The 10106-nt window shown below is 54.6% G+C and overlaps 1 protein-coding gene across 5 annotated transcripts in view; it reads right to left on the minus strand.

Moving 5' to 3' along the window:
- The window catches only part of SHROOM2 (shroom family member 2), a 63882-nt gene extending 55706 nt beyond the window's left edge, over positions 1-8176 (minus strand). For 2 of the 5 annotated variants that reach the window (XM_025050990.1, XM_025050989.1), the window contains exon 1: positions 7887-8174. In XM_025050990.1, coding sequence (XP_024906758.1) covers positions 7887-7946 — 60 coding nt within the window. In that variant the 5' untranslated portion in view covers positions 7947-8174. Of the gene's footprint in view, positions 1-7886 lie in introns of all 5 variants that reach the window. The other 3 variants (XM_025050988.1, XM_025050987.1, XM_025050993.1) reach the window with 3 other exon arrangements.
- Between the last annotated feature and the right edge of the window lie 1930 nt (positions 8177-10106).

Below are 10106 nucleotides of genomic sequence, written 5' to 3' on the forward strand. Positions count from 1 at the left end.
CCCAGACAGTGACATACACGCGTGACGAAGCCACGCCGTTCACTACACAGGGCGATCACTGAAACTCCTTGCTTAGTCCGCGGCGTCGAATCATTTGACTCATCCCCCTCCAGCTCGGTTGCTTCAGAAAAGAAATTTGACTCATCCGGAGAAAGTATCAAATTGTGAAACAATCTGAGACTCAAAATGGAAAACCTGCACCCGAGCACGTGTACTGAGACTGCCTCATAGTCACCAGCCCCCGCAGTGGGAGAACACAGCAGGCAGCCTCGTTCCCAGCCAAACGGCCTCAGGAAAGGGCGAACCGTCTGAGGGGGTTACAACCAAGGCACTGCAGAGGATCCACCTGGGAAAAACACACCCTTAAAAACTGAGCGAAGTCCAGCCTCTGAGGAAGCAGTAGCCAGGGATGCCCAGGGTAGTTAACACCACGTCACACGCCCTACGAATCCAACAGTCTGTGTCTCCCTTACACGATCCGGGGACTATTTGATCAACTACTTCGGAAATGCAAGTTTTAGAGGAGCTCTACAAACATGCTTAAGAAGAAGGGAACCTCGACTCATCCCGTTTTTAAACCATATATGTTTTTTTTTTTAGAGTGGTGAAGTCATTGGCTGGTTGTTTATTTTTTGGTACAAGCAGAGAACAGGATGTTGAATCCCAGACTCTGGCAGTCCTGCGCATCAGCTTAACACTACCTGGCTGGGCTGGGGGGTGGGTTTTCTCCCCAAAAATACAAAGCATGAGGAAATAACCATCTGCAGCCATGTGTTGCTTTTCATCAGCTTTCCTAAAGAATGGCGGCCCTTGATCTTGGCTCTCCATGTCCCTGGTCCCTATAATACTCCAGTTTCCCTAATAACCTTATTAATGTGCCATGAAAAACAAAATTGGGGCATGTAGTTTATGACGGTAAATCGTGATTGAGCAGGACGTATAATGTAAGAGCTTATCAACATGTGAAGTTAATACTTGATATCCTCTCGTGGGAAATAGGCATCCACCGTGCTAACCTTGAAAGTCCCTGGAATAACTAAGTAGCAAAGAATGGCAACTACGTGGCTTATTAGATTTTCCAGGCACACAATGTTAACAATTGGACACAAATTGAAATGTCCATGTACTCATCCTCCAAACCACCCATAAAATCTCAACTATGAAAGGAAAATTACTTTCCACATGGTAGACCACCAAAAAAAAAAAATGTCAAAAAGAAAAAGGATAGGACGATAATTAAAAAAAGAACAAAATAAACCTAAATCCTGAGATGCTCTGGACCCAGAAGAGCGAGTCGATTATGAGTCCAGAGCTTAGCAACACGAGGCTCTGCTCAGCAGATTCCAATACATCCCCTTCCGCTCTCCCTAAAACGAGGCGGGATCAGCGCCGGAAGACGAAGGACGGCAGGTGTGACCTGGACAGAGGACGGGGCCAGGCCAGGGAGATGTGCAAAAGCGAGAGGATGGCAGGGTGATCCGCTCTTGCCCGAAAGAGGCACGTGGCCCCCAAAAAAACGTGAAGCGAGGGCTAGAGAAGAGCTTGCCTCAGGCAATTGGGAGCGGCAGCTCAGAATCCACGCCAGCTGGACAGGAAGCCAAAGAAGAAGCGGTCAGTCTTAGCTGCGGTTCTATCGCCCCTTGGGGTACCAGCAAAGCTAGGGTACGTGCCTCCTCTCCAGATTTGAGTAGGTCCAGGGCTGGGGCCTTGGCGGAGTCCTGATCAGCTGAATCGGCTGCGCCCCAGGGGACACAGGCAGCAACGCTCGGGCCAGTCACGTACGGGGCTCGTTCTATGAACACCACACGCAGTCGGGGAGAGCTACGATCCAGGAGATAGATCTGCAAACAGCCTGCTCCAGCACTTGGCACCGCGTTGCCTCCCGACTCCGAAAGCCTCACCCTTCGCAGCCGCGGCTGCGGGATGTAGGGAAGCTGCGGCAGGACCTGCGCGCATGATCCGGGCTGGCCGGCACCGTGGCGGGGACCGTCAGCAGAGGGCGCTGGCGGGATGCCGCAGACTGCCGTTCATTTCCAGGAGGCGTCCGCCCTGCGCCCTGCGCCCTGCGCCCTGCCGCCCCCTGGGGTACCAGCAAAGCTGGGGTACGTGCCTCCTCTCCAGATTTGGGAAGGCGCAGGGCTGGGGCCTTGGCGGAGTCCTGATCAGCCGATCCGGCTGCGCCCCAGGGGACACAGGCAGCAACGCTCTCGTCAGTCACGTACGGGGCGCGTTCTATCAACACCACACCCAGTCAGGGAGAGCTACGATCCAGGAGAAAGATCTGCAAACAGCCTGCTCCAGCACTTGGCACCACGTTGCCTCCCGACTCCGAAAGCCTCACCCTTCGCAGCCGCGGCTGCGGGATGTAGGGAAGCTGCGGCAGGACCTGCGCGCATGATCCGGGCTGGCCGGCACCGTGGCGGGGACCGTCAGCAGAGGGCGCTGGCGGGATGCCGCAGACTGCCGTTCATTTCCAGGAGGGGTCCGCCCTGCGCCCTGCGCACTGCGCCCTGCGCCCTGCCGCCCCCTGGGGTACCATAAAGCTGGGGTACGTGCCTCCTCTCCAGATTTGGGAAGGTGCAGGGCTGGGGCCTTGGCGGAGTCCTGATCAGCCGAACCGGCTGCGCCCCAGGGGACACAGGCAGCAACGCTCTGGTCAGTCACGTACGGGACGCGATCTATCAACACCACACCCAGTCGGGGAGAGCTACGATCCAGGAGAAAGATCTGCAAACAGCCTGCTCCAGCACTTGGCACCACGTTGCCTCCCGACTCCGAAAGCCTCACCCTTCGCAGCCGCGGCTGCGGGATGTAGGGAAGCTGCGGCAGGACCTGCGCGCATGATCCGGGCTGGCCGGCACCGTGGCGGGGACCGTCAGCAGAGGGCGCTGGCGGGATGCCGCAGACTGCCGTTCATTTCCAGGAGGCGTCCGCCCTGCGCCCTGCGCCCTGCGCCCTGCCGCCCCCTGGGGTACCAGCAAAGCTGGGGTACGTGCCTCCTCTCCAGATTTGGGAAGGTGCAGGGCTGGGGCCTTGGCGGAGTCCTGATCAGCCGAACCGGCTGCGCCCCAGGGGACACAGGCAGCAACGCTCTGGTCAGTCACGTACGGGACGCGATCTATCAACACCACACCCAGTCGGGGAGAGCTACGATCCAGGAGAAAGATCTGCAAACAGCCTGCTCCAGCACTTGGCACCACGTTGCCTCCCGACTCCGAAAGCCTCACCCTTCGCAGCCGCGGCTGCGGGATGTAGGGAAGCTGCGGCAGGACCTGCGCGCATGATCCGGGCTGGCCGGCACCGTGGCGGGGACCGTCAGCAGAGGGCGCTGGCGGGATGCCGCAGACTGCCGTTCATTTCCAGGAGGCGTCCGCCCTGCGCCCTGCGCCCTGCGCCCTGCCGCCCCCTGGGGTACCAGCAAAGCTGGGGTACGTGCCTCCTCTCCAGATTTGGTCCCGGGGAACATGGCGCAATGAACCCACAGCGGCGCCAGCGCAAGTGCCCCAGGCACTGTAGTGAGCAGCTCCGGTTAGTTTTACTAGCATCGCCCTGTGTGGCCTCCCGGGAGGTTCCACTGGCACCCCGGCCGGCTGCCCAGCCAGCTCCACCCCACCCGGGCCAGCTGCCCAGCCAGCGCGCTTACTAGCGGGCCCGTGGCACTCAGTGAACCCCACTGTCCCGTGGCCGCGGTCACACCCACGCCATGAAGAGCTGGGTCTCTGTGGGGGGTTGGGATGGCGGAAGGAGCGGCGGTAGTTCCAACCGGCTTCCGTAGGTCATTCGCCTCAGCCGGGAGGTGGTGGCTGCTCCTGAGAGCTGCTCCTGTGGCGTGCTTTAGCTGTCTCTACCCCGTCTGACCCTAGTTAAAAATTACTCACCAATAAACTGATAATAAGTGATATTCTGTTAATAGTTAATTTTTTGCAATGAGGGGCCGGCAAACTTTTCCATAAAGAGCCATGTAGTAATAAATATTTTAGGCTCTGCAGGGCCTGTGGTCACCACATCTCCTGTTCCACCTCCCGGGACAAGACACAAGCCGAGGGCTGTGCTGGCATTTCGCCAGACTGCCGACTCCTGCTTTGTATTACGCGTTCCCCGTTCAAGTTAACTGTGTGGTTTCTACCTCCTCACTGGACCCTGACGGATGTAAATTCTATGTGACAAGCATAGTAACAGACATGCATAGGGTACTGGCAGCGCAGGGGAGGGAATAATCTAATAAGGTGGGGGGCGGGGGATGGGCTTAGTATCAGGGAAGGTTTCAAAGAGATGAGAGATGATCTAGCACTGAAGACTCCTGTACCACTTCACTATGAGACGTGAGGAAAGTCACTTAATTTTTCTTTCAGTTTTGTCGCCCCCCCAAAAATGGTGGTACGAGTTAGGTGTCTTGCATCCTAGGACAATCGGAAGGAACGTGAGACGATTATGCAAATGTTTTATAAACTGTAATGTACGGTACAAGTAGACTTACAAATCATTTCATTTGTTATAACTTATTAGTGTCCGAAATGGAAGTGCAACCCACGCGAAGCTTTTTCGGTTCGAGTGGCGAGTCCCTTCTTGATTTTAACACGGGGAAACTAGGAGCAGAAGCACTAAAAGGAGTCGGCTTCGGATACCGCACTCCGAGCTGTTCATTCAGGTACGGTGGTTTCTAAGGCCTTTTATATAAGAGGGTTTGGGGGCAAAAAAAATCCAAAAGCTCAATTATCCTAGATGTTCTCATTGTTTAAAGTTTCCTTTTCCCCTTGTTTGGCTCACTTAAAGCATTACAGAAAACTTTCTAAAACACGGAAAGTCCAAATTTATAAAGGGAGTGTTTTACAAAAGCTTAGCCTAAGTGGATTATGTGGAAACCAGGCCACATTTGCCCCATAAAAAAACCAACATGATTTAAGTGGTAGTTAAATTCTCAGGCTAAGACACAAATACCTCTTCAAAATATGTCATGGCTTAATCACTGGGATTGCCATCGAGAGAAGGGAAAAAGGAAATGTGCATTTTCCCAGATGGCCCTTTGAACGTATACATATAGGCACAAGTCGGCTGTTTGTAACTGAAGAGTACTGAGGCCTCTTGGTTAAAACGGGGATACGTTTTCCAAAATCTCCATCTGGATGGATCCCTGTTAGATGGAAGAACCTGCCCCGATATGTAATACAGCAGGTGACGTGATGGTCACACTCAGCAAGGGACGACCGACACCAGACTGCCAGGGAGGGAAAGCAGTCGGCAAGGGCCGGAGCACCTGCAACTCCTGTGTCGTTGGAGTAAAAGGCAAAAACCAACAAGAACAAAAATCACGCAATACAAAATTCACTGTCAGCACCATTTTTAAAGTGTGCCGTTCAAGAGTTGACTGTGACCACAGCGTGTGTTAACATCTCGACGACTTCTGCATCTCGTGACGCGGACACCACGCCATCAAACGGCTGCCCAGCCCCTGCTCCCCAGGCCCGGGCACTCACCATCCTGCTTTGTTGCTGTGACTGTGACTCCTCCTGATACCTGGCGTATGCGGACTCGTGCAGACTTTGTCTTTTTGTGTCTGGTGACAGCACTCGGGGTCTATCGTGTGGTATGTAGTATGTGACGTTCAGTGTCCTTTTTCAAGACTGAATGATATCCTATGGTGCGTATACATCACATTTTATCTTCTTACCTGTCGATGGACACTTGGGCTATGTCCAGTACCTGTGACACCAGGTGGATGCGTCAATGGATAGGACACTTGGGAAAAGAGAGTGAATAACCTACAGTCGGCGATGTGTCTGTGGGTGAAGCAAAAGGCCCGTAAAAGACTTCATACCAGCACCATGCGTTAAAACGCCCAACCAATCAAACACATGATGGAATCCCACCACGCGTCTCTCCGCCTCGAGAGTACCGGCATCTGGGACCGGACAGTCCTTTGTCGCGGGGCGTCCTGGGCACCGTAGGACCTTTGTCACAGCAGCCTGGGCTCCACACGCTACATGCCAGTCGCACCCCGAGCCCCACGTTGTCACCACCAAAAACGTCTCTAGATATTACTCAACAACAACAAAGAACTCACCCCCACTGGTCAAGAAAAAGGGTAAAGCATCTCAGCCATTTTCAGCACCGTGTAACAAAAAGAAAAGACGACACTTCTACAAGCCCAGGTGACCCGAGGCACCGTGGCAGGAGGCAGGCAGCCCCTGCCTCGCACAGGTCAGCCCGTCTGGTCTGCAGCGGCCATGCAAGAGGCCAGCCAGTCGGGTGAGGCAGAGCCGCTGTGCTCAGTAAAGGCTCACCACTGCCACGCGCAACAGGACTTTGGTTCCGGACGGCACCAGCCCTGTGCCAACACCACCCACCACCACGGAGAGCCCTTTCTGCCCAGAGAACACGTCTTGCTTGCCTCCAGACCTTGGCGACGGGGTCCCCTCTGTTTCCACCCCGGCACTGCCACGTGCGCACACAGCACCTGGCTCAGCCCTGATCATCGTTTGGGTGCCATGCCAGGGCCCCCTGCCACCACGAAGGGACCCGACGCCCTCCTCCCAGCCTCCCCGAGAGCCGGGTGCCTCGGCAGTCCCGGCTCTGAGCCCTGTTTGTGGCTCCTGCTTCTTTCTGCCTCTAGCCACGCAGCAGGCTGGCGTCGCTCACGGGACAGAACCCAAGTGGCAGCTTTCGAAAACAGAGCAGTGGGAAGGGACATGTAAGCGCCGCTTAAACAGACGATCGGCATCGCTTAATTCTGCCGTTTTCAGCGTGGAAAAAGCCATCCGAAAGAGCTGACAGGCCGTCAAGAAACAGGAACGGGAGCCTCCGGAGGGACCCGGGACAAAGCGTCTCGGCGTCTCAGAACACACGGCTGTTCATTCTCCGTGGATCTTCCCGGCCTGCTGCGATTTCAAAGCACCCGCGACTGGTCCTTCAGATGACGCCGCTGCCACCACGGCACACGGGGCGGCGTTGCTCGGAGGGACCGTGGCCAGGACCGTGTCATCGCGCCTCCCGTGGGTCACCAGGCCCCTTCACCTCTATATTGGGTAAAACACGCCTGATCTCAGCCATCACCGCGGCTGGCTTTGAAAAAAAAAAAAAAAACCAAACCTCTTTTCTGTGATGTTGCCACAGACTGAATGTTGTGTGTCTCCCCCAAATTCACATACTGCAACCGAATCCCCACTGTCATGGTGGTAGCAGCCGAGGCCTCTGGGAGGTGATCCGCCCATGGGGAGGAGCCCTCATCGATGGGACAAGTGCTGGTTTCTCAGGGAGACCCCAGAAAGCACCCTTGCCCCTTCGCCCGCATGAGGACATAGTGACAAAACAGCTGTCCCCGAGCCAGGAAGTGGACTCTCAGACTCCGAATCCGCCAGCACCTTCATCTCGGCCTTCCGGCCTCTACAAGTATGACAAATGAGTGTTTGTTTCTAAAACAGTCCATGGTATTTTTGTGACACCAGCCCAAGCGAATGGAGATGGACACGAAAGGCCCAGGCCGAAGAGCCTAACTCAGCAGCGCGCGGGGACACGTGAGGCTCTGGGTTCCACACGCACGTCGGGAAGGGGCCCGGGAGTATAAGAGACAGCCCTCAAGGGACCCCAGGAAAGTGGCGAGGTCCCCCCGCCCCCCGTCTGAAGGTCCAGCCACTACCCGGTGCCAGCCACTCACAGCCCTGCGGAAAGCCACACCCAGTGTGGGCAAATCTTCCGATTTTTTAAAAAGAATCTGCAAATCTGGATTTTTAGGTCTGCTCTCCTCCCCCCTGTGTCCTCAAGACTAGCCATTCGTTGGCTTTTAGGACTAGGACAGACCGCAGAAAAACTCTGTCGGAAGTGACACGTGCGTCGCCCCAGGGGGTGGCCTGTGGGCTGGGTAATTCCGTCCCGCACGCTGCTGCGCCCACCTTCTCGTGTGCTGGAACCCGCTGTCCCCTGCGGCAGCCCTGCCACCGAGGCCGCCTCATCGCCGTCCGCTGTGTTCTTCACGTCAGCCGGGACATTGCCAATAGGCTGCCCTCAGGTCCTCAGCCCCCCCAAAACTTCCTCTCGTCGGGCACTTCATCCAAGTCCCATGTTCTCCAGGGTCCCTGGTGGCATCTTCCAGAAGCAATGCGCTTCACCGCCAGAACACAACAGCCTCTGGTGGCCGACAGCCCCGCTCCCCCTGCAGCTGGCCGGAAGAGCCACGTCGCCCTCACAGGGACGGCTGGCTGTCACAGTCCTGACAGTGGGCACAAGCAGATGGCAGCTGGAGGCCGCTCGGAAAAGCGTGGTCTGCGCACCCCAGGGGCAGAAACACCTGGGCCTGCCCTCTCCCCTTTCGTCTGCCCGGGAACAAAGTCACGTGCTTGCGGAGGCGGCAGCTGCCCTGTGACCCTGGGGGGCACACCTGAGGCATCCCAGAGCAGGTCGTGAGAGCCACGAGCCGAGCCAGGCGGGACGGGCACAGGGGCTGGCTGTGCAGGCAGCCGCACAGCGGCCGCGTTCCATGGAGGCGCCTGGGCCCTGGTCCTTGGGAAACCGGAAAGACCCCTCAGTACTGCAGAATGTGTCACAATTCTTTTTAAATCCCGCTCATTTCCCCGTAATGTCTGTAATTTTTAAAAATCGACGCCAAACCGAATTGGTTCTAAACAGAAAAACCCTGTTAGTTCTTGTAACTAAAAACAACTATTGAAAGGTATAATTTATTACCACGCTGAGAGGCAGGCTGAAAAAGAAAAAAAAAAAACCCATAATGTCTGGCTGTTTTGGTTTTTATTTCACAGTGAGACACGTGGCATCCGCCCCCAAAAATATACCTGCTACGACTCGTAACACTCCTCATCCGATGCCTGCAGCCATGGCTGGGAACACACGGGGAGAAGGCGCTCTCTACAAAAACGCCATGGAGGACGGGAGCGAGGGTTGGATACTGGTAAAATCTAAGTTTAAAGGCCATGGGACTAACTACATGAAAGTGAGTTTTCAAGACGCCAAACACACCCTCCATCTCATCAGTAACGTTATTATTTCTCCACTGTGAACCGAAGCCAGAACCAAACCAAAAGAGCCCAACTGTTATCTAACGGATAACCCTCCTCTCTCCCCCCAAAAATAGAGAGAGAGAAAGAGAGAGAGAGAGAGAGAGAGAGAGAGAGAGAGAGAGAGAGCACTTAAAATTGATGCTACTCCAGGCGTGACAAGACCGCACACTAAACCTGTTGCCGGCTTTTCCCAGCAGCCAACTTTCACAGGTAAAATCTTTTGGGAACGTGATGTTTATTTCTCTTGAGTTCATTCATAGCTTAGGGGGAAAAAAAAATGCAAACATTTTTAAAGTCTTAAAAAAAAAAAAAAAAAAGACTCAAATGAAAAAGGCTGAATTCTGACAGCCATGCTGGAGCTTCGACCACAGAACGGTCACACTTTTTGGTTGTGTTTGGGGAGACTGCAAGCTTTGACCAGGATGTCAGAATTTACTTAGTAGCCGGCCTCGGCTTCTTCCCCAGTCAAGGACTGAATTATTCCCGCAGTCAACTGCAAACGGAGTTTATTACGTGCCTAGCTTACTACGGGCAGCAGTGTGCCCAGCCAGGCACAGACACAGGAAGCGCCTGACTCGGCTGGAGCCGTCCTCTCCCCCTGGGTCCTGACGGTTCACAGGCACCATGGCAACGCTCCAGTGTCAAGGCCATGTCTGAAGCTGGCCGCAGCCCGGGTTCATTCCGTCTCCTGGGCTTTACGTCTTCCTTTCAAGGGCAGAATTGGATGCAAAACGACATTTACCTATTAGGACGGAAATGGAAATTTGTGGGGTTCTTCACATCGCTGGGCACGAAAATGGGGGAGGCGCCATCTTCCGTGACTGACTACAAAAAAGTTTCTGCCCAAGGATTCTGAAGACAAAACCAGGTAGCTGAGTGACAGGTTTCAAACGCAGCTAACGTCTCCAACACCTCCGGCACAAAAAAAAGGCTCCTTTGCCATACGTTGAAGGCAATCCTAAGACAGGATGCTTTCTTTTTTTAAGAAAAAAGTAGACAGTCTGTCACGATGTGATTTTTAAAGTAAAATTTAAATCATCGGTACCTTTCAAAGGAAAAGTTAAATCTTAACGTTCTTTAGAGAGGCCGTTGACCATT

This window comes from Pteropus alecto, unplaced genomic scaffold, assembly GCF_000325575.1.
Source record: "Pteropus alecto unplaced genomic scaffold, ASM32557v1 scaffold18, whole genome shotgun sequence".
NCBI classification, from domain to species: Eukaryota; Metazoa; Chordata; class Mammalia; order Chiroptera; family Pteropodidae; genus Pteropus; species Pteropus alecto.